At 56.2% G+C, this 24557-nt stretch overlaps 1 protein-coding gene across 2 annotated transcripts in view; it reads right to left on the bottom strand.

Annotated features, from left to right (window-relative positions):
* The window catches only part of PDE2A (phosphodiesterase 2A), a 90274-nt gene that overhangs the window by 17482 nt on the left and 48235 nt on the right, over positions 1-24557 (bottom strand). For both annotated transcript variants that reach the window (XM_060103464.1, XM_060103465.1), the window contains 4 exons: positions 12848-12937; positions 9399-9487; positions 2020-2129; positions 1202-1257 (listed from right to left, as the gene is read on the bottom strand). In XM_060103464.1, the coding sequence (XP_059959447.1) occupies positions 1202-1257; positions 2020-2129; positions 9399-9487; positions 12848-12937 (345 nt within the window). The remainder of the gene's footprint in view (positions 1-1201; positions 1258-2019; positions 2130-9398; positions 9488-12847; positions 12938-24557) is intronic.

The raw sequence follows: 24557 nt of genomic DNA, 5'->3' as shown, positions 1-24557 counted from the left end.
AGGGAGCGAAGCCGCGCTGAGAACGCGGTGCCAACAGCAGATCCGTTCCCTTCAGGGAACAGAAGCTGGGGGTGGGGGAGCAGCTTTCGGGAGAAACTAAGGGGGCCGCATCCCCCTCAATCAGGCAGATGGGGCGCCGAGGAGACCAAGCCAAGTAAGTATCCCTTCCTTCCTCTCCTCTCCCCGCGGCCGCCCCCCACGCCCACCGCCCTCCCCCGCCAGCAGCTGGGGAAAGGTCAGGCGCCTCGGAAACTTTTAATTCCGTTTTAATGAGGTCGGGAGGGGTCCCCTCCCCGCCGCGGGCGCACCGAGACCGGCTCATTTATCTGTCCGCGCCCCTGCTTGGGGTGGCGGCGCCTCCACGGAAGTCGATCCCCAGTGAGGGCAACTTGGCGGCGCTAACCCTCCGGTTCTTAGGACTGGACAAAGATTTTGAGAGCCCACTTCCACACGGGAGGAGAGAGCGGAAGAACCTCAGAACCCGGACTCCGCAAAGCTCAGCCAACCCCACGGGGGACCCGAAAGCGGGGAGCTCCGCGAGGGAGCAGCAGGGGGCGCCCTGGCCCGGACTGCCCGCCCAACTCCCCCCGCCCCCGCTTAGGGTTCCCCGCTTCCAGCTGAGGCCCCTGCCCCTCTGTCACCCACCCCAGGAAGCCCGCCCCGTTGCCTGGCGTCTGTCCCAGCCTCGGACATAGGTCTGGCTGGGGCTGGATGCCTTCCTAGGAGCCCTGCCCTGTGGGCCTTCTCTCCGCAAGCCGCCTAGCTCCAGCGACCCCAATCTCTGACTGACTTTCCCACACTGTCTCTGTCGGTGTCATATCTGCCCATCCCTCCTCAGTCCTTTCCCACCTCGCTGCATTCGTGCCCTCTTGGGACACTGCCCCCAACCCATCCTGGAGGATGCCAAAGAGGAAGTAGGGTCAGGGCTGTGTCAAGGGCTCCGTGGTGGTAAGAGTCCAGATGGGGCTTGTACATCCTTCCGCAAGTTGCTGACTGGGCCCGCGGCTTCATTCCGCCCATTCAAGGTGGGGCAGAGGGCTCCTCCCAGGCTCCTCCCAGACCCCCATTTTCCCCAGCTCCAGCCCAGCATGCTACTCTCAACACACACACACACACACCCCAGCGGGGCTCCATCCAGTGCTCTCTCCCTTGCTCCCTCCCCTGCTCTCCTCTCCCCCATCCTACCCACAACTGCTCTTACCAAGATGACTGCTGCCACAGCCCCGGCCTCCTTGTCCACCAGCGGTATGACCAGCACTGAGGGGGAGAGGGCAATGAGGTGGTCCTGTGGGGCCAGTGAGGCTCAGAGATACTGAGCCAGGACCCAGGGAGGGAGACAAAGACACAGACAGACAGAGGCCAGGACAGAGACACAGAGAGACCCAGAGACCCGGAGAGACAGAGAGATGGGTCTTGAGGCAGTGAAAACAATGACCACAGCAACGACCCCTGCAGAGAAGGAAACCCCCTCACTTGACAACTTTCTCGTGATCCTCCCAGCAACCCTGGGATGGAGGGAGGCAGGTAAGGCTGAGCACCCCTATTTTACAGATTGGGAAACTGAGGTCCAGAAAGGGGAAGTGACTTGCCCAAGATCACACAGCAAGTCAGGTCTCCTGACTCCCAGTCTTGTGCACTTTCCACATCGAGACAGAGGACAGAGACCTAGAGAGACTGAGACACGAGGCAGAGAGACATGGCGGACAGGGGGCATGGAGAGGAAGAGAAAGAAAAACAGACAGTGACAGAGAGAGCATGACAACTACAGCCCATCTAACAACCAGCACAAGCAACACCCTGTCAAGGTAGGTTCTGTTGTTCCCATTTTACAGATCAGGAAATTGAGGCTCAGAGAGGTTAGTAGCGCAACAGAGAGAGATTTAGATGGCAGGTTTGCTAGAGACACAGAGCAAGAGAAGGAAGGAGATGGAGAGATGCAGACAGGGATAGAAGACAGATATGCTCTGGGGAGCAGGGGCCACAGTCCCTCCCTGCCCCTGCCCAGCTCCCAGCCCTTACCTTGGGTGTCAGGAGCCAGTGGAGCCACCAGCCTGGCCAAGGGCTTCCCAGGCATGTCCGAGGGGCCCAGTCCATTGCAGCCCAGCCGCTTCTGGGAGATCACAGCCTCTCTGAAAAGAGGATATGATTCTACCTCTCAGTCCCTGGGTCAAAGAGGAACAGGCCCCAGCCTGGGGACACACAGTGGGCTGAACCCTGCACATCTGAGAGGATCTGGACAAGTTGACCCACTGCAGGGTGGATATGACGAGGGCAAAAATAAAAGAGTCTCGGACCCTGACTCTTCCCTCCCCATGTAGAGGAGCAGGCAGCTACAGTCTGGCCTCTGGTGCCTCCTGCTGGTAGATATGGGAAAGGCACCTTCGGGTTCCCTCACAAATCCCCCAGAGCAAGTAAAGCCAAGGCTCAGAGCTAGGCTGTCTGGGTTAAATCCTGCCACAGCTACTACTTGATCTTGGGCAAGTGACCTAACTTCTCTGAGCCCCCCCAGGGAGAACTAGGGTGAACAGAGTAGAATCCTAAACATCAGCATCCTCAGAAAATCATTTTGGAGCAACTTTTGGTGGTAAGCACAGGAAGGGGACTCCAGGAGTTTATTGGGCATTGCACGTCCAAGCAACTTACATAGATGAACCCAGAATTCGCAGTGATCCTATGGATTAAATATTACCATCATTTCCATTTTTGAGGTGGAGAAACTAGGGTGCTGAGTGGTTAAGTAACCTGTCCAAGGTCCCACAGCTAGTACATGGTAGAGCCAGGATTTGAACCCAGGCATTTGGCACCAGAGCCCATACTCCTAACCAGTACACCTGAGTCTTCCTAAAGACCTGAGGGGGTTGAGCCTCCAACAGGGACTGGCATGAATGTCGAGGAGGCAAAGGGCATAGGTGTGATGGGGGGCGGGGGGAGGTGGGAACTGAGAGGGAGGCTGCAGAAGGAAGAAGAATGAGTTTCCCTCTGCCCTCACCACACATCCCACCCCCACTCCCACCCCATCCCCTCCTCTGGCTCTTCCTGCTTAATTAAGCGCCTGATTTTTCACCAAATGTCACTCCCTAATGATTAATTGTCCTGGGTTCTTCATCCCTCATGCTGCCTCCACTTAATTGTGTTCGTAGGAACTGCCTGGCCTGGAGAGAAGAGAGGCTTGGGGGCCTAGGACTCTGGTGTGTGCATGTGGGGTCACTCAGGGGAGCCCAGCAAAGGTCAGGTGAGGAAAAGAGAGGAGGGGACAGCCTGCAAGTCACCAGATCAGGAGGTCACAGCAGCTAGAGAAATCGAGGACCAAAGAGGTTGAATGCCTCAGTCAAGGTCACGCAACATCCTGAACCCAGCCGGTTCACTCCTGGCTCCTTGGTTCAGAATCTACAATAACCAGTGGTGTCTCCCAGCTTCCAGCCCTCACACCTAAACCTTTAAGCTCCTGGAGGGCTGGGCTCCCGTTCTGAGCTGTCCAACTGTGCCAATCACCCTAGGAAGGAATAGGGAGCTAGGGTGGCAGGAGGCAACGGCAGCCACGTTTCCTGGTGACTAAGTCGATAAAGGCTGGGGCTTCGTGGAGGCAGGGGGCTGGCCTTATTGACCTTCAGCCAAACCCCTTCCAGTGGACCCCACCCAGTCACTTGGCCTTGGACAATCTGGTTATTGGGCAGCCACAAGGTGGCGCTGGTCCCTGCGCTGCTGGTCAGTAAGCACCACAGCTTCGTCTCATTAACCCTTGACTCCTCTCTTCCCACCCCCAGACCGTGGGCTGCCTTGGCCTCTCCGCTCCTCCTCCCGGGACCCTGATGAAGGAATTGCCCTCAGCCTTTCTTCTCTTCTACACAGAACTCCTCTGTGCTCATGGCCTCATGACTCTCCAGCCCCCCCATCTCTTAAGCTCTAGACCCCAGATACCCAAAGGCCTCCTGGAGGCCTGCCCTGGGTGTCCCTGAAGTTCCCAGAGGCCCCAGGTCCCGACTGGAACTTATCGTCTCCACCACTTCCCCCCAAGTAGCACAACCATCCACCGGGTCCCCTGCGGCTTGTCCACAAACTGTCCTAGCTGCCTCCCTCTTCTCACCTCCCCCATCCAATGGGTGAGTCACCTCCCATGCATCTCTCATAACTGTCCCCTGCTCTCCATTCCCAAACCAGTGCCCAGCTCAAACAGAGATACCTCTCCCCTGAACCTGCAGCAGCCTCTCCCCTCGCCTCCTGCCTCCTGTCGGGTCCCTTAAATCCATCCCCACAATCAGAGCCAGGGCAAGTGTTCTCAACTCAAATACTTATAGGGACATTCTACTTAAAGTCATTCCACAGAGTGGTTATTTATTCCAGAGTCCTTCTGGGTCAGGTTCCTTACTAAGGACTAAGATAAGGAGTCGTGGTGTCGTGCGGGGAATGATGTACAGACCCACACTTGAGTGCAGGGACAAGGGCTCTGAGAAAGGAAGGAAGAGTGGGCCCCAGCCTACCCAGGTGCAGGACAGAAGTGGGGTCAGAGGAAGCTTCCTGGAGGAGGAGATGCCTGAGTTGAGTCCTAGAGGACAAGCAGAGCAGACAGGAAAGGATGTGCAGGCAGAGGGAACTGCATGGGCAAAAGCTCAGAGGAAAGAAAGAATGTGTGTCTGCTGGATGGTCCAACAGCAAGGAGGCTGCTGTGGCCAGACAACAGGGAGCAAGGCTGGAGACAGCCAGGGCCCTGAGGAGCTGGGCTTGATCCTGAGGACAGTGGGAGCCCTGAGAGGGACTTGAGCAGGAAAAGGTGAAGGTCAGGTTCAATTTCAGGCTGATCGTGCTGGCTGCTGAGTAAAACTCTCACTGGAGAGGGAGAATCTGAGAGACAGAAACCGGGTCTCAGTGAGGGCCCCGTAGTCTCAGCGGTCCCTGGACAGCAGAGGAGAGGCTGGGCTGGGGCAGGTCAACCTTGACTGGGTCTGATCTTCCACCAAGCACTGGGGCCTCCAAGGATCCTCCATCCTCAGATGGAGGATCCTTGGAACCCACACCTTGGCACCAGGCCGTGCTCACCTCAACCCACTCTTATATGAGCCCTTTCCCTCTGCCTCACCCTTCCCAGAACTGCTGTGCCCCTAGAGGTTTCAAAGATATCGGGGGCCTCCCTGGTGGCGCAGTGGTTGAGAGTCCGCCTGCCGATGCAGGGGATGCGGGTTCGTGCCCCGGTCTGGGAGGATCCCATGTGCCGCGGAGCGGCTGGGCCCGTGAGCCATGGCCGCTGAGCCTGCGCGTCCGGAGCCTGTGCTCCGCAACGGGAGAGGCCACAACAGTGAGAGGCCCGCATACCGCAAAAAAAAAAAAAAAAAAAAAAAAAAGATATCGGAAGGGGGAGGGGACTCCGAGGCTGTGTCTCCCCCACCCAGTTGGGGCCGGGGGCGTCATCTACTGCTCACATCCCCTATGACTTCTTCTCAACGCAGAGCCCCTGCTCTGCCTCCTCTCCCCTCCTGAAGGCCCCCTCCCCTGCCAGGCTGACGTTGGGGGGTGAACCTTGATGCTGGGGTCGGCCCAGCCAAAGCCCAGGGCCTGCTCTCCAGATTGAAGGCTCGTGACTCAGCCCTGGGTGCCTGGGTGGTCGTGGGCTGCCCCAGGGAAGATAAAGACAGATGGGCACAAAGTGGGGAGAGGAACGGGTGTGGATTATATGACAGTTCCGTCCCTTTAACAACTATTTGCTTAGTGGAGAGTCAGTGGCCTGGAAAGAGTGCCAGGCCCTCTTCCACTCCTCTGAACCCCTTCTTAGGTGAGGCCCCCTCCCCTTGACTGAGCCGCCCCCCTCTCCTGGGGCCTCAACCTCACTCTCACCCTTTCATCTCTCTTGGAGACAAATTATGATTCAGGCCAGGACCCCGGACCCTCCTCTCTCTCTCCCTCTCCCAGAATGTGAGACTCCAGAGATGGGAAGAGACTGTTCTCTGTGTCCCTTGAGACAAGTCAGAGGGACAGACAGATTCTGCAGTGATTGGCGACCAGGTCAGCTCTGAGGAAGAAATTTCTCGAGGTTGGGCCCTGGGCCCCCAAAATGGTAGCAGAAGGAGACAAACAGCTGGGGCCGGTGTGGGCGGTATCTCCGTTGCAGCCTGAAAGGCCCCAGATTTCACTGCACTCAGCAGCAAATAATCAGAGGCTCTAAGATGGCAGGAGACACAATGAGAAGAGGAAGGCGGCAGGGCTGGGGACTGCAATAGGCTGGGAGATTGGGGCAGCAAGAAGAGTGAGGCGAAGGCTTCCAGGAAGCCTCTCACCCAGGCAGCCCTCCAGGATTCTCCCCCTCCAGCCCTGAAGCCCCCTTGCAGCCCTCAGGGTTCATAGTGGGACCATCCCTCAGACATCACAGTGTCCCATCTTATCACCACACAGAAGCGTAGACTGAGGCCCAGAGAGAGTGCATGAGACTGTGATTGCAGCCATGTTGTCCCAGCTCCCAACCCAGGGTTCTTCTCGTGGACAGACCCATCCCTGAGGGAGGCTACCAAGACCCAGACACCTTTTCTGAAAACTGGATCCTCCTTAGTGCTGGGGATCTACAGAGCAGGCCTCCTAGCGGCCCTCTGGCTGGGCCATGGCAGAGAAGGGAAATGGGCTACTAGAGATGGAGAAGGTACAGGGAAGGACTTTGCAGGGGAGGAAAGAGCACGAGCCGAGCCCGAGGAGGCAGGGAATCTAAAACACACTGGGGGGTGAGACGGCATCCATGAGCCCACGGATGGGTACGGGCAGTGGCAGGAGAGGCTGGGTAGCTGACGGGGCCTCCCCACACCACCCACACCACCCCGGGGCCCTTATCTGTCTTTATGATCCACCTCCACTTCACACCTGCTGCTGTTTGCCAGCCCTGCCGGCCCTCCAGGGCTTCCTGGAGGAGTGCCCCCTCCACTGGGCATGGCCAGAGCTCAGGCTCCACCCCAGCCTGGGGCTGGCGCCTGGTCTCCTGATGGGGCCAGAGCCACAGAGGTCCCCTTTGGAAGGACCCTGGTAGGGAAATAATTTTCTCAAGGTCACCCAATGAGTACATGCCTTGGGACTTGGGGGTGGAGGGCAGTCAGCAATCATTAAGCTCCTACTGTGTGCTGGCATGGGGCTAAGCCCTGGGCAGCTATGATCTCATTAAGCGAATAGACAGGGCCCACTGTTAGCTCCATCCCATAGATAAGAGAACAGGTTTGGAAGGGGATACAGTGGGGCAGGGATGGGGCCGGGCTAGAATCCAGGCCTGTCTGACTGCCTTTCAAGTGCTCTTGCCTCTTCCACAAACCTCAGTCTCAGCCTGAGCCGAGGAGGTGGGCTCACCACCAGACACATGGTGGGTGTGTGGGTGGGCAGAGCACAGATTTCAGAAGAGAGGACTGGCCTGAACCTTCACCCCCAATGCTGGCTGGTGGGGTGTCCCACTGCCTCACCCCTCTTGCCCCCTCACCTGCCTCACCTCCTCGGCCTCCTGGGATTTCTGAGCCCCATCTCCCAGCAGGCCTCCCCATTTCCACTCAACTCTGGGCTAATTGCATTGGAACATTCACTTTTAATTGCTTTTTTTTTTTTTTTTTTGTACCTTTTCCAAAGGCTTTACTGAATCCGAGGTGGCGGGGGGCGGGGATACGGAAAGAGCTGCTGATGCAGAGGATCTGAGCCCCCTCAAAGATGCCTGGACCGCAGGTGGCCCGCCCCCGCCCCCGCAACCTCCATCCCGTCCCCAGCTCACAGTGGAAAGCCTACGGGGAGCATCACAGGCTCCTGAGCAGAGCAAACCCTGAAGGATGCTCACCTCTTGCCTTCTGAGCCCACGGTCCTGCCTCCCTCTCCCAAAAGAGCCTTCTCAGGCTGCTTTGAGGAAACTTCCTGGATCGGGCAAACTCATATTAAGCAAAGTTCTTGAGGATTAGGGGCTAATTAGGGAAGGCTCAGAAGGGACATTCTAGCATTTTTTCCCTTAAGATTCCAAAGACCTCCCAGCCCTATCCTGCTGTCTTATAGATGGGACCCTAGAGGCCAGAGAGGGGCATGGCTGGCTTGGTTCACACTGTCCTCGAGGGGAGGAGTTGTCAGGAGATGCCGAAGGGGACCGTGTCACCCACCACCCACCCCATGAGGGAATCGAATGGGAGAACAGGAGGTGGGAAGGCTCAGAGCTGTTGGAGGGGAGCCAGCCCCTTCCATGGGGAAGCGCCAGAGGAGAGAATAGCGTTAAGGAATCCAGGGTTCCGAGTGCCAGGAGAGGCCTCAGGACCACCAGCATCCCCAGCATCAGGACCTCTGGCATTCTTTCCGTGGCCTCTGTGAAAGGTGAGTATCTTGCCAGCCTCAGCTACTACCTGAAAAAGCCACATCCCTGACTGCTTGGCCTGTTGGGGTGGAGAGCTGCCTCCTGGTAACACCCCTGCTGGTATCCACTCAGCCCTCAGCTCCTGACCCTGTGCTCTCTGGGCCCATAATGACCCTGCAGTGCTTAGAAGGCAGTGCTCATGTCCTCCATGGCCTGCCCTCCTCTGGACCAGCACCCCTGCCCGTCAACACTTTCTCATCGGACAAGCTCCACTTCCCTTCACTGTCCCCTAGACAGCCAGGAGCCAGGAGACCGTGTCCCAGACCTGGCTCTGCCTCACACCAGGTATGTGGCATTGGACACGTCTCACGATGTTTGCCCATCTGGAAAATAGGGAGGCTGAAGTCAGTAAGCTCAGAGGTATCAAGGGACCATGGGGTGCTGAGCCCATGTTCCTAAAGTCTGTGATTCCAATGTTCTATCATAATGAAAATAAAAACAGACATTTAGCATTCATTATGGATACAGTTTTAAGTGCATTACATGTGTTAAACTCATTTAGTCATCCCAAGAATCCTCCCATAATAGTACTATGAGGTAAGTACTATTATTATTGCCATTTTACAAGCAAGAAAATCAGGACACAGGGAGGCTGAGTACCCTGCCCTAGGTAGTAAACGAGAGCTGGGATTTGAACCCAAGCGGTTGGGCTCCAGAACCCACAGCGGGACGCTGCTTCTGATCTCCCTATTCTCAGAGTTGACACCATGCGGGTCCAGCACTCTGTGATTCCGAATTCTATGATTCTGTGAGAACCTGCCAGGCAGTTCTCATAGCCTGCTGGGGTTCTAACTGATAAACTGTAGCCCAGATCTTCTGAGACTTGCTCTGAGGAGGCTACAGCGATTTAGAACAGCTCTCCAGGAGAAAGCCTACCACTTGGCGCTTTCCCTGTGCCATCTACTCCCCCAACACAACACAAGAGAAGACAGTGGACCCGGCCACTGGAACCCCACCTGGCAGGGAGGCTGATGTCAAGGTCAGATGGGGAGGGTCAGAGCAGACCTTGTGGTCACCCTTGACTGTGCGAGAGGGCAATGGGTGGAGAACAGCTCACCGCACTTTCCCCTCCTGGGGCAGCTCATGGTGGGGCTCCTCACACACCAGCCGGGATTCCCCATCCAGCAGGTAGGTGTAGACAGTCTCCTAGGACAGAAGGCACTCATGAGATCCTGAGGAGAAGCCCTCCCAGCTGCCCAGTCCCAGCCTGACACGGGTCTGGATGACAAGGTCACAGGCATCTATTTGTCTGTCTTTACTCCCCAGGTGATCCTAAGTGCAGTCAGGGTAGGAAGGCTCCCCTATGACCTCAGCACCTCACTCTCTCCTCTTGGAGGGGTTCTGGGCAGGCAGTGACCCATCACCCTACCGGCTTTCCTTACCTATCACCCCACATCCAAGGCGCTGGGGAGGGTCTGAAGGGCTGAAGGTACAGACAAATCCCCCCAACCCCACAGCCCTGAGATATCTCCCTGCCAAGTCTCCAGCCTCAGCAAACAATAACTGAGTGTCCACTCAGGGCCGTACTGCAGGAGAGGCTCAGAACACCCTGGAAGCTTCCCTCCTACCTCAGATACACAAACAACTCTACAAGAAATCACAAACTATGACCCAAGCCTGGAGGACTTCCCGGAGGGAGTGACTTTAAAGTTGTAACTGGAGTGGGAATTAGACACATTCAGGGAGTGGGTGAGGCACAGAAGAATGGCTTCTGGGCCGAGTAAAAATAGGTATGTAAGTGTAAAGGGCCCAGAGCATTGACAGACCTGATGGTGGGGGCAGGGGGCACCGGAGGTGGGCTTGGAGTCAGCCCAGTGCTGAGCTGGAAGGGAGCTGGGGGAGGGTGTTACGGGGAGGGGCTGCTGCTGGGGAGGGAGGGGCTGGTGAGCCCTGTGAGACAGGAGCTGATTTGTATTTTGGAATGATCACTCCCCAGAGTGAGATCAAAGCTCTGGTCGAAGAATGTCAAGTCTGCAGCTTGTCAATCCATGCCCCCCAAGGGCCCAGAGCAGTCCTGCCTTCAGTTCCAGACCATGTCCTGGCAGAAGCACTTGCCCTCACTGACCCACAGGAGAAAATCCACATTCCCTCCAAGCAGGACTGGCTACACTTAGGTACCCACAACCAACACAACCTGCAGAGCGTCTCCACTGCCCGCATTGCAGGTGATAAGGGAGACCCAGAGGCTCAGCAGAGCCTACACCCCATCGAGGGGGCACCCCTGTGCCCAGCTAAGTATCCTGAGAGGCGTTGTTTTCTCAGTGGGAGAATGGAGGGCTCTCCTCTCTGCTAACTGTATCAGGGAGGGCTTCTGGAGGAGGTGACATTGGAGCTAAATGTTAAAGGCCCACCCTCAGTAAGTGTGGAATCCTTCTCAGCAGAAGCAGTTGCCTTTCACCACTGTGACAGTCCACAATCCAGTCAGACACTCTTGTTGCCTGTGGCAACAGGCCCTCACCCTCTCCCAACCCCCAGGAGATATCCCAGTCTCGCTTCAAGAGAATCTGAGCCAAGCTTAGTGGTGGCGTGGGCCGGAAATGATAGGGCCTGAGGAGAGTGAGAAGGGCAGACACAGGAAGCCCTGGAGCCCCTCTGTCCTCCTGGGTGAGGGTCTAGTCGAGGAGCTCAGGGATGAAGAAATCAGTGGGAAGGAAGCCACCCAAGCCTCATCTGTCTCCAGCCTCCTTCTTCTTTAAGCAGCCTGGGAGGGGCCTGAAGGATTTGGCCCCCCAAAGACGTTAAGACACTACCCAGCACCCAGGGTCACACAGAGTCCTGCCCTGGCAGAGAGAGCGGGTGGGCAATCTGAGGGTGGGGAGGCAGGGAGGAGCCTCCCACTCCCTCCCTCACACCCCTCTGGGTTAAAATTAGCTGAGTTTATTGCAGAGGAGGGAACCATTTCAGACACATCAGCACCATCTGCATTTGAGGCTGCCTGCCACAATGGGTGCTGATGAGGGAGCCAGGTGGCAGCAACTCCCCTCCCTGGGGGGGGGGGGAGGGGGTAGGGAGACCACTCCCCCATCTCCTCACCCCTCCCTAGGGGTAGAGCAGACCTCCCATCTCCCCACCCCTTTTTGGAGGGCTGAGCCCCTCCATGCAATCAAGGCAGCAGGGCTCTGCAAAGTCAGGGCTTCCCTAGCCCATACAGGTCTCCGGGGTGGGCCGAGGCAGACATTTCCCAGTGTCCCAGGAACCTAGTCACCTGGACCAGAGCTGTCTTCCCAAGCCCCAGCTTTGGGGATACGATTAATCCAGTACAGGGTGTCTATGCTGGCACAACCACCAGGCATCCTGCCTGTGAAGACCAGGCCAGTCACATCCTCCTCCCCACTCCCAGCACAGCCTCACGGACGCTGACCTGCCATCCTCCCCACCTCCTCTTTTCCAGATGTTTCTTCACCCCAGGCCAGATGTTGCCTCAGTCCCATCTCCGGGAGGATTTGTTTTGGGAGCCAACATACCACCCACTTCCTACCAGTTTCACAGTCATAAAGCTCATTCATTAGCCCTCTGGGCTCTGAACTTCCAGGAGGTTTTGAAAAGGCAGAGCTGAGGAAAGGGGATGGGGGTGCTTAGGTGCCAAGCCCCATTTGTTCCTGTCATGCTGTGTGACCTTGGGGGAAGTGCCCTCCCTCTCTGGGCCTCGGGCGGTTCATCCATCCAGCAGATTCAGACACAATGGGCTCTGCTGGTGGCTGATGTCTAGAGTAGGGGAGGGGACATTCTAGGCTATGGGGACTCAGTTTAGGCATCTCCTCCTCTATGAAGTCTTCCATGCACCTTAGGGTAAGTCAGAGCCTCCCTCCCTGGACTGACTGACAGTCCCTGCTTCCCTCTATCTGGCACAACTGAGACACTTCTGCTTTAGGTCTTGAGGGACAGTTTATCCATCCTACTGCCTAAGGGATGGACAGTGGCCACTGGAGCCAGGTTGGGGAGTGGCCTGGGGCAGTTGAAGAGGGTCACAGTCTCCCCCAATCTGCAACCTCATCTATGGTGTTGGGATGGGTCAGAAAGAAGCTTAAAGGTTTCTAGAAGACACCTTGTCCAGCCTCCTGACTCCAGACAGGACACTTTAACTTGGCACAGATCCATTCATCTCGGCTGAGCCCCATTTCAGCACCTCCCAGACCTGGCATCAAGGAAGTTCTTCTGCATGTCTACTTTCAATCCTTCCTGCTGTACATATGCCAAAGCCCACCTGACTCCACTATGTCCTAGCTATTATCCTAGGTGAATCCATTCCATTATCTGAGACATGATCTTTCCAATTAAGCTCTAAAGCCCTTTTTGTCCCAGACATTCCAGGATTCCTATATAAGTTCATTTGGGGGACTTAGCTTCAGTCCTCCTCCTCCAGGAAGCCCTCTCAGAACACTCACCCAAACCCTTCACGGGAGGAGGGGGGGCCCTGCTTCTTCTTTTCTTCTCAACCCTGTAGGTACAGCAAGGAGCTGGGCAAAGGTTTAGGGGGGCAGAGGAAGCGTGGGACAAGGCACCTACCACTCTGGGCAGCACAGCTGACAGGGCCTCTTTGACAGCCCATTGCAAGCCTGCAATGTCGATGACGGAGCCCAGGTTCAGCAAAGCATCCTGAAAGAGAGGAAAGGGCAGTGAGGGCCTTTTCCAGGCAGGCCAGGGCAACCCCCCTACCCAGGCGGCTGGGAACACAAATTCCCAGCTTAAACCAGAGCCCAAGGCTCGCAGACACTTGAATCCCAGGATCTTAGGATCTCAGAATCCAACCAGTCTTAAGGCCCTAGAATGTCCAAGTCCCCTCATCTTACAGATGGGGAGATTGGGGCTCAGAGAAGGGCCAGGGACTTAGCAAAGAACTCACAGTGAGTCAAGAGGTCAAGTCTAGACTAGACCCCAGGTCTCTTGTCCTTCAGACAAGGACAACTCAGGAAAGCAGGGAAAGTACAAGCTTCCACATTAATACAAAGCAAAACAAGCAAACAAAAAATCCCACATTTGAATCCTAGCTCCACTATTTATAAGCAGTGTGCATCTTGGTCAAGTCACCGAGCCTCAGTCTTCTATCTGTAAACTGGGGGCAACTGAGGCTATCTCCCCCTACAGGCTAATGTGAAGATAAAATGAAACTGAGTCCTAGAAGTGCCTCACAGGGTGCCCACACACATAGGTGCTCAGCTAAACATTTGCTGAATCTGGGTCCCACTCAGTTTCCTGAGGAGGGAGGGAGGTGGTTCACACAGTCTCGTTTGTCAGCCTAATGAGGGGCTGGGAGTAGCAAGAATCCAAGGGGTGCATGAGCCCACAAGATGTGAGAAACACAGGCCAGCCCCTGGCAAGCTAGAAGGGGAAGGAGAAATCAGCCTTGACTGCCTCACAGCCTTCCCGTCCCAGGAACAGTCCTCGTCCTTGGAGAGCCGGAACAGAGACAAGAAAGGTCCCTGCTTCTCGCTCTATTAACTTGGCCAGAACCATGGGGATCAAAGAGAAAGGTAATGGAACAGAGGATCCAGGGCCAAGGCAGAATTGTGACTCATACCATCCACTCAGCTATGCCTTCCCCACTAGCCCCTGGAAGTTCTTTCTGATGTCTTCCTTGTGGATGGCTGAGTTCATAAAACAAAGTGATTAACTGTAGGATGCAGGACACATGGCGTGGCCCTTCTTGTGAAAGTGATATGAGATTGAGGGTCTTAGTGGACCACAGGCTCAGCATGAGCCCGTAGTGTAAATGTGGCTGGTAATACATTAAAATGCTGAAACTGCAGGCCGTGTTAATAAAGATCCATTAACCTAAATAGAGAAGATGAGAGTTCCTCCACTGATTCAATTATCCCCAGTGCATTGTGTCCCAGGTAAGGACAAGATGAGACTCATTCAGAGGAGGTGACCCATGTAAGGAGGGAACTGGAAATCAAGTCCTGCATGTCACTAAGCTTGGAGAGTCTAGGGGTGCCAAGCCTGCAGCAGAGCAGAACCCAGGGGTCTCAGTATTTGACTCCAATATCTCAGGCTTTCCTGGGCAGGGGGACTGGACTTTGTGGTCTTGGAGACAGCCTGGAGACCCATAGGATTTCACAGGAGGCTGGCCTTGGCCCAGTGGGATGAAAGAACTTCTTCCAGGAAGAGCCACGCTGCACAGGCAGAGGCCACCAGGAGAGAGAGAGGAAGTGAGCTCCCCATACCTGGGGGTATGCAAAAATGGCTAGATGCCCATTTTTCAGAGTGGCTACAGAGGGGAGTCCTGCACTGGGGTCCAGATGAAGCCTAGGGTCCAGGCTTCAGCTCCAGATTTCACCTTGCATCTTTCTTGGCTTCAATTTCCTCCCCTACCCCACCTCCCACTCCCACCCAGTCCTGTGTTGCAGGACGGGGGGCAGTAATGGGCTTTCTCCCCAAATGCTCACTTGGCATTGCTTTCTAGAACCCCCAACTCCTCTTTTATCCCCCTCACTGCTCAAGTGAAGAAACATTTTGGTCATGAAGATGTGTCTCCATCCTAGGACATCAGAAGTTGTGCATTCCAAACAATACAATCCCCAAATTGGATCAATTGTCCTTTGACCCTTAGGCACTCCTCATCACAGTTCACACACCCTCAGCACCACACATACCCAGCCACACAGCCATAAACCTTCACATCCTCTCAGAAACACCCCAGCCTGCCTTCAGACACCCTCCAGGTACACGTACAGGTTCACACAGGTGCAGCTACTTCCTCATGGAATCACAGGGCCAGGACTCAGCAACACCTGCACGCACAGTATACACGTGGGCTGTTGTGGCCTTTCGAGGTCAATTCTGCAGACTAAAGCGGGGAGGAAGAGCTGATGCCCAAAAAAATCCCCAAATAAAGTCTGTCAACCCAGGCTCCTCAGACTGGGGTTCCCAGGGCTTGGCTCCAGAGGTGGTGCTGGTTTAGGTCTGTTCCTGCCTGGAGACAGTGGGGATGGACAAGTTATGCCCTGAGTGGCCCTGCCCTCCAGTGGAGTTTATGTGTATAGTGTGGAAGCTGGAGAAGAGGGGCCAAGGTGATGGAGTAGCTCTCATGTAGGGGGAGACATCTCTCAAATCCATAGGCTTGGGACAGCTAAGTGTCCCCATTTGACAGATGAAGAAACTGAGGCTCAAAAAGAAGCAATGCCCCATCTGTGGTCAGCCAGCCAGTCAGGCCAGAGCCAGGTCCAGAACCCACGACTCTGGATTTCCAGCCTCTCTCTTGCTCCTGCTCTGCACCGACCCCCAGCTCCCTCCTCAGGGGGCTTAGAGAGAATAGTTTGTCCTTTGTTCTGATTGGTGGCTCCTCGACCTGCCCTTTACTTGGATTGGGGAGTGCCCTGAACTGTCCTTTACTGGAATTGGTGGGTGCCTGTCTGGCCTTTGCTTGGATTGGTCAGTTTTCTGTGACTCCTCAGGGAGAGGGCAGGATAATGGCAGTGAGGCGGGGAATGGTAAAGGAAACTTGGGGAGAGTTGGGGCAGCAGCAGGGAGGGGGCCCTGAGTGGGCTGGATGCAGACATGGCCCATGAAGCCCGGGGCTCTCTGCCTGGCATCCTTCTGTCCACCCACCTCCTGGTGCTGCCCTGCCTGCCCTGCCTGCCCCAGGATGGGGGGTGTTGAGTGCAGGAACCACGGCTGGGAAAGGCCACTTCATACCTGGCCTTTAAGACTTGCTCACATGCCACCTCCTCCTTGAATCTTCCCTGATCTCAAAGCAACTTCACCTCCTGCATCAACTCAGGGAGGAAATAGCTCAAGTTCCAAAGTCCACGGGGGGCTCAGAGGACAGAGTGGCTGCCCCAGTGAAAGGAGAAGAGAATCAATGGGGAGCAGCTGAGAATGGGAAGTAGGGAAATTCCCAATTTGGAGGCCCAGGTGGGGACTAACAAGGCTCAAGTCAGAGGTTAAAACCCCAGAAATCTTAAAAAGATGAGGAAAGGAAAAGTACAAACAGAGCCATACCTGTTCTCATGAACGCCTACACATGTCATGCATATACATACTGCCGTGCACACACCCTCACACAAACACGCACACACACGGATAAAAATGCAACCCTATATACAATGCACACATAAATATGCACTTAGGCATGTACACACATGCACATGCAAACACACTCACACACACACATCCAGGCTCAGGGTGAGGTGAAAGAGGTCACATTTCCTGCTTTTGCAGCTTTTTTGCAGCCACCAGTATAAATACCAGCATAACAACCAGCAATCCCAGACCCCAGAGGAGAATCTGTGGTGTGTAGAAAAGAGCAGCGATGTCCAGTCCTGTCCCAGATTGACTACGGAAGCTCTGTGTGGCCTTGGTAGGCCCTTTCCTCTTCTGAGCCTCCGTTTCCTCATTAGTAAAAATGGGTCCTTCCAGCTTGCGACATATAGTTCTATGATTTTGTGTTTTAATTCAGTGAGGATGGGTAGATGGATATGTGAATGGATGGATGGATGGATGGATGGATGGATGGATGGATGGATGGATGGATAGATGGATGAGTGGGTGGGTGGATGGATGGATGGGTGGATGGAGCCTTTCTACTTTCCCCAGCTCCCTACCTGCAGCTGTATTGTTGGAGGTAGGTCCACTCAGCACTATAGACAGTGCCACTCCCACGCACTCATCTTTCACCTCAGATACCAAGAAAGGGGAGCCTGTTCTGAGTGAGGGCTCCTCTGGAGCCAGCGTTGGGGCTGGATCAGCCTTTCTGCACTCATTTGGACAGGGGGGAGGGTCTGGACAAAATTACTTCTAACTCCTTAATGGATTATATGAAGCCAGAGACCTTGGCCTTATCCCTTCTGGAGCCGCTAGCACAGGCACGGATGGCCTTCTTGAAGGTCAGTGTCACTGTCACAAACTAGCTTCCTGCCTTGTCTCCATGAGTCTCTATGTCTTTCCCCACCTCCACTGACCCTTCTATTGCTCTCCCCGCTGCCTGAGACCTAGGGCCCACCCCTCGCTCTCTGGAGGAAAGCCTCCTAGCCCCCACGGAGGCCTAAAAGAAGGTAGTAACATCAAACCCAGCACTCAGGGGCCTCCTAAGACAAGCTGTGTTACCGGGACTGGCCATACATACTGATTTACCCAGCTCTGCCTGTGTTAGGTCCTGTGTGGCCTGGGGTTGCGGGCGCCCTCTCTCTCTGGGCTTTGGTGTCCCTTTCTCTAAAGGGGGGACCTTCAAGATCCCCCAGGACTTTGGAGCCCCTCTCCCTCTCTATTCCTCTTTCCTTCCCCCTGGGGCTGTGTCTCTCTCTCAGGCTCTGTCTCCCTGATCTCTCCGAGTGGGTCTCTCTCCTTCTCTCCATGCTTCCCTCAGTGGACGCCCATCTCTGTCACAGGCTGCTCTCCTGTCTCGTCTCCAAGAATCTCGGCGCCTTTTCCCACCTCCAAATCCTCTCTCCTCTAAGATGGCTTCCGCCCTCTCTCTCCAGTATAGTTCTGCCCCTCCCCCCAACTCCTGGCTCTCCTGCCCACTCCTCCCCCAAACCTCTAAGTGGTTACCTCGAGAACTTGGGGAGAAAGCCTCTGACCCAAGGTGGGCACCCACAGGACGAGGGAACCCAGGAAAGTGGCCATGATGAGAGAAACCAGGGGTGCCAGGGCAGATGCCATCTATTCTTCTGCTTCCTGCTTCCCATTCTGGTGGGCATTATACACAGTCTCTTCTCTTCCCAGAGAACAGGGCCTTCAGGGGCAAAGGAGCACATCTGTCTCTGAGCCCAGCATGTGCCTGGCACTTGTAAGCCCATCTGCTCCGCCAGAGTGACTGGCAGAGCTCCCCCAAAGGAGGCCTCCTGGAGGCTCAGGCCAGAGAAGCCCCCGTGGGCTGGGCTTCAGACCCCAGCCGAGCCCAAGCACCCCAAGCTTACTCTGTGACTCTCACAGTCCTCACAGCGTGTCTGGCCCTGTAGAATCAGGAGACAGCAAGGAAGCAGGAGAGGCGCCCCTCCTCCTCCCTCCCCTCCTGCCGGCCCAGACCTGCCACCCGCCCAGGAGCTGCCTCTAACAGACACTGGTACCTTAAATACACGAAGAGCTGCCCAGGAGTGCTAAGATCTTGCAGGCCCAGACCTCCCCTCAACAAGGCTGAGCTGGACCAAGGGCAGGAAAATAGAGGAAAGAGGCTTGGTGACCCTTGGGAGACCTGGTCCGAGGAAGTGGCAGGAGAGAGACCCAGGCCACAGTTGGACAAGCTCACATGTCAGGGCCCTGCTTGAGTGGGGCATCAGGCTTTGGGGGAGAAAAGGCATCTTTCTCAAGCACCTACTGTGTGCTAGAGGCGTCCATCAGTGGTTCTCAAACTTGACTGTGCACCAGAATCCCCTGGAGGGCTTGGTAATATCCAGCTTGCTGGCCCTACCCCCAGAGTTTCTGATACAGTAGGTCTTGGATGACGCCAAGAATTTGCACTTCCAACACATTCCTAGATGCTGCTGCTGCTGCTGCCCAAGGGACCACACTTTGAGACCCAGCGACACACACTCTCTCTAATCCTCCTACCAACCCTGGGAGGCACCTGTTCTGACCACACCGTTTTAGAGGTGAGGAGACTAAGGATCAAAGGGGAGGGGCCTTGCTCGGGTGAGAATGACCCAGCTTCTGGCAGCAAGTCCGTGCCACTTCCACCACATGAGGGGGACTCCTCAGAGAAGGTCCCCAAAGAAGGCAGAGGGAGGCGTCCTGGAAGGAGTGAGTGGGTACAGTGGGGTGACATGGGACCGGGGTGTGTGGAAGGGGCTTCTTGGAGCTCAGGGGCCCAGCCCTAAAGGAAGGACCTGCCCTTCCCCCTTCCTCCTACCTCTCCTTCTCTTCCTCTCCTCCCTCCTCTGGGTCCCCCCTTTCCCCTCCCCCACCCTTCGCAGACTCTGGCTTCAGTTGTTACTCCAACAGGGCCGCGTCTCCAGCCTCCGAGCCACACTGGAGACACGTGCACTGTAGAATACACCTGAGCCTGGTCCTGGTGGTCCCCCACCCCGTCCCCCAACCTCCCTGATGAGCTCGGCCCCATCCTGTGGGATCCTTCCCTCCAACATTTACAAACAGCTCCTCCCGGGACCCTCACCATTTCTAAGCCAGTCTCAGCTTTTACTCTAGCTCCTGCCTCCTCCAAAGTGCCCTCCCAATTGTCCCAGGCCCTCCTGGATTCCTCAAGGGCTAGGTTTGGGGTTGGATGAAGGAGGAGAAGGGGAAGGAATTGGGGAGGGAAGGCAGGAATTGTATGCACAGTCAGCTCTCCGAGGACCTGACTCGCTGGGCCCCCGCAGTCCCTAGCACAGGGTCTGGGGTGAGGAAAGGATGGGGTGAGGGAACAGCAGAGTGGGAAGAGGGAGGGAGGGCAGAGCCGAGTGTGCGAGGGGGAGATGGCCTCGGGGGGGTCCAGGACAGGCTCAGGGCTTCTCTCCTAGCCCCCCACGTCCCGCTGCCTCATCCACATGGCAGAGCCAATAGCTGCCTCCACCCCCATTGCCCACCTTCTTCTCGATGCCACAGTCTTCCTCCCCAGCACATCAGTAGCATCCCCTCATCACTGCTGTCCCAAATACCTGATGCCTCTACTGTCCTTGGTTCCTGGGCCAAGGGCCCGTGTGGGCAGAGTTCGGCACAGTGGGCTGGCAGGTGTAAGCTGGCTGTGAGTCAGACATACCACAAAAGAGAAGCCTGGGCAGGAAGGAGGTGAGCTCCCCGACCCCAGTGGTGTGCAAACAAGGACAGGGGCCCTGCTAGGGAGTCTGTGCCATGAGAAAGGACTTGATGAGCCTGGCTGGCCTTTAGCTCTGGGTTCCATGACTCTTAATGTCTTCAAACCCTCCTCAGCCTCATCCGCTCCGTGGCCTTCAGCGTGGGTTGGGAGCTAGACAAAGCAAGTCCAGGAGCCTCTGAGAGGCAGGCACAGTGGCCCAAGCTGGAGAGGAGGATGGAGCTGAGTGACCCAGTGGACTAGCGTCAGAAAAGAGTTAATGTCTCTCAGGAAATGATGGCTGAAGGAACAATTGGATACATGAATGAATGAATAAATGAGCCTCCCTCATTTGGGCCTCAGTCCAGGAACATTTTGCCATTGTTCCCTCTCTCAGGCCAATGTGAGCCTCCCACCCAGGGGCTCTTACAGCCCTGTGCTCCCCATGATGGCATGGCATGCAGAGTTGCCACTACTGTCCATCTGGCTCCCCCATCAGATTGGGGGTTCTTAGAGGGCAGAGGTTGTGCCCTATTCCTCCTGGGGACCCTGGTATCATGCAGCCTGTCACACGTGTCAGGAGGTGTTTGCTGAGCTATAAAATGAGAGCTAGACTCCTGAGTGCCCAGGGCTGTTGGGCTGTGAGGGGTATATGCCATTACCAAGCAGAGGGATGGACCCCATGACTCCCGGAGGTCCTCAGGCCAGGGAGACAGCTGCACCCTCTCAAAGTCTCCCAAGTCTGGCACAGTGACTGTCTTAGAGGAACCTAAGGTATGAGGGTGCCTTGTGCTGAGAACTTTTGGCAACCTTTCCAAGGCATCTCTGCAGGCCAGGAGGCCCTTCTGCCTCAGGATCACCTCCCAGTGCAGGCAGGGCAGGGGACAGCATGTCAGGAAGGAGGGGCTCTTCCCTGAGAGGAGCACTATCTTTATCACTTTCTTTCATGAAGGCTCCTCCAGGCAGCCTTCCTGGGTGGGTCACTTGTCCCCTTCCCAGGCCTCCTGAGAATTCCCACAGGATCAGAGGCTACAGGGCCCCAGGCCTATGGAGCCCAATCCCCAGCTTGATGAGGGTAGATGAAGACCAGGAGAGGCAGGAAAGGACTTGCCCAGGGTCTCACGTAGAGTCAGGAGGCCGTTGCCCCAGTCCAGAGGCCTCCGGGACACACTAGGCTCCCTCCCTGCTAGGCACTGTTTGTCTTAGCGGCCCCTCCAGTTCCTTGCCTTGGCCAGCGGATGGGCTGAGCCCCTCTCAGGTGCAGGGTGGAGCTGGGTGTCCTCCTCCAGGCCAGGGACAGGGCCTCGTGTCTCTCCCTCTGTGCCAGACACAGTACCCACAGTGGGAGGTAAATGCTGGATGGCACTGGCCTGGCCCAGGGTCAGTGTGGGCCTGCAGAGGGCAGGGAGGAAGGACTAACCTGGGGAGGGGCTGCTGGGGGTGAAGGAAGGGCAGGTCTGGCAGAGCACCTCCTCCAGCACAAGACCGACAGCAGGAGACAGAGCGGCTGCCACTGCCATGGGGCTCTCCTGGCTCTGACCTGAGCTCTCTGTTTCCCTCCCAGCCTTCCTGGGTTCTCCATATCTGTCCCTCTTTCTCTCAGTCTGTTCTTCTCTGGTATGTGTCTCTCCCACAGCCTCACTGCTGGGTCCCATGACTGTATTTGGCTCTGTCTTCAGGGCCTGGCCCATCCCAGCTGTTCCCCCAAATCCAGGCGTGGGGGGTGGGGGGTGGGGGGTGGGAGGGAGGGTGAGTATGAGAAAGAGACTGGGACAGAGATGAGGACCGATTCAGAGGCAGAGGGACAGACACAAGAGCCAGGAGGGGACGCTGGGGACAGGGCTGGGGAGGCTGGACTGGCCAGGGTCTTCAAGCCTCCCCAGTCCTGAGGACAAAGCCAGAATTGGAGGGAGGGGCGGGGTCCACCCTTTCCCTCTGCACTGGCTCCTGGCCCCCCTTCCTTCTCCCTGCCCCTGCAGGAATGTGTGAGCACTTTAATTGTTCCTAAAAATAGTCCCACTGTTTTGGGGGCTGGAATGAGAAATCTTCTGGGCAGGGTTCATCTCAGGCATGTCCCTGCCTCTGGGCTCCCAACCACTCTGTTCCCCAGAGTGGGGGGCCTTTCTGAGCCTCCCCCAACCTGTAACTGCAGCGCTGTATTCCTCCCTTGCAGGAGGCTGCCATGGCTCCCGGGGTCCTGGGACAGGCTCTGAGCTCCCGGACCTGCTGGAGTGGTTTGCGAAGCACCTCAGACGAGGCCACTGCTGTTCCTGCTGACACCCTGGTCCAGGTTCCACGCTCTAGACTATTCCCAACTCTCCAACCTTAAGCCCCCAACCCCTTCATCCCCACACCTCCAGGCCTTGGCTCCTCCTTTTCCACTTCCTGAACCAGATGTCCTCTCTTCTCCCCTCCTGTCCTTCCAGGCAGGGATTCCTAACCCCCCGGGGGTCGAGGACCGGTACCGGGCTTCGGCCAGTTAGGAACCCGGACACACAGCAGGAGGTGAGTGGTGGGCGAGTGAGCAAAGCTTCATCTGCCGCGACGCTCCCCATCACTCGCACAACCGCCTGAACCATCCTCCCCCCTCCCCCCGCCCCGCCCTCGTCGATCCCTGGTGCCAAAAAGGTTGGGGACCGCTGCTTCCAGGCTCAGCCCAGGTCTGCTCCAGTGCCTCACCCCCGCTGTGCTATCCTGCTCCCCGGTCCTGTTCTCATCCCCACCTCCCCTCCACTGTTCCCCTTGGCAGGTCAGCAAGGGCTGAGCCTCTCCGCGCCACCACTGCCCCGAGCAAGTTCTGAGGAGCAGCTCTTCTCCAGGGAAGGGGACACTGGGGAGACACTGCAGGCTCTGGGGCCCCACGCCCTGTCCTGAACCCTGAACCTTACTGGCCCCTCCATCTCCCCACCCCAGCTTTGGTTTTCTCTTCTGCACCCCGGGCCTGGAATGTCTCTCCATTTCAGTCTCCGGGTGAAAGCCCATCTAGTCTCACCTCCTCTCTGCTTCCATTTTTCAGATGGGGGAACCGAGCCCCAGAGAGGGGCATTGACGGGTCCACAAGTCCACAGGAAGCTGGCCGTGGGCCTCGGTCACACCGCATCATTACGCAGGATCCCCTGGCTGGGGCTCCAGAGGCAGGGCTCCTCACACAACCCACCAGCCCACCACCCCGCCCGGGCAGGCAGGCTGGCATCCAAAATCATTTGCCTTTGGAGGGCCCAGGAAGCCACAAAACAAACATCCGGAGTCTCTGGAACTTCTCCTACTCTCCCTCCTCATATCCTCATATCTCAAGGATCCGGGAGCAACCGAGTGCGTGTATACACACACACACAGACACACACACACACACACACACACACACACACACACAGAGCCCAGTGCTGGGTAAATATGTGAGCCCAGGAGATCTCACGTGACTGTTGTGCCTGTGAATCTGTGCAGGTCCTTTAGAGGCCCCCAAACCCTAAAAAGATGAAGATGTCCCCAGTCTCACCAGATCTTATATAAATTTTGTCTTGGAAATGAACATTAAAATCACATTTGTGTGACTTTTCTGATTGCAAAATTCTGAATACACTCATCACAACTGACTTTTTTTCCCACTTTGTAGGGCGCTCCTGCTTTGCTAGTGACCTAAGCACATGTGTGGCCTGCCCATTAGCTGTGCATAATGCATATCCCTACAGGCCATCATGTAACCACAGCAGAATATGTCCCTTGGGTTATTAGGAGGGTATCTGTGTGAGAGCATGTGGCTCTGTGATTCTGGGAGAATGTGTGTGAAAGCGTAAATGTATGAGCACCCCTGAGGCATCATCTGTGCACGAGCCATCTGTATGTACGGCTGCCCGTGCATGTGTGATGTGGGTTGTCAGTGTCTTTGTGAGTCTGGGTGTGTGCAGCAAGTGTGTAGCTGTCTGTGGAACTGTGAGTGCACCAGTGGCTGGTTTTGTCTCTGAACAAGTGAACGAGTTTATGGCTGAGTGTTGGCATCTGTGCCTGTGGGGTGTTTGATTCTCCTGCCCCGTGGACCCCACCACCTCCTCCATCACCTCTGCCAGACCTGGGCTCACATCCCCACCTGCCACACACCACCTGCTTGGCACTGGACAAGCTCTTCACCTCCCTGGGCTCAGTTCCCTCATCTATAAAATGGTGCCTTCTCCCAGAGCCACTGAGAAGACTCAAGTGGAACCAGGAGGTCCTGCCTAAGCTGCTCCCAGCTAGGGGCTAGGCCACCTCTGTGCAAGTTACAAAGAGGTGACCCCAACCCTCTGGGCAAATGCAGCCTGAGGGGCAAGGATTGGTGGGGGAGAATGAGCTGGGTTTTAGTGCCACCCTGCCTCTGTTGGAGCCCTGTGCAAGCAAGGTACAACCTGCGAAGTTAGAAGCTGTGGCCCTGCAGGTGACCAAGAAATACCAGCTCCCTTTCTTCCTGCCCTCGCTCCAGGTATGCAGCCTGGGATCAGAGGGTCTCTGACTCTGGACAGAGATGAGGCTCTGAGGATACCCGCCCCCTCCTAACTCCCCCTAGGGTTCTGTCCCCTT

This window comes from Mesoplodon densirostris, chromosome 7, assembly GCF_025265405.1.
Source record: "Mesoplodon densirostris isolate mMesDen1 chromosome 7, mMesDen1 primary haplotype, whole genome shotgun sequence".
Taxonomy (NCBI): Eukaryota; Metazoa; Chordata; class Mammalia; order Artiodactyla; family Ziphiidae; genus Mesoplodon; species Mesoplodon densirostris.
This window is presented reverse-complemented; position numbering and strand designations above follow the sequence as displayed.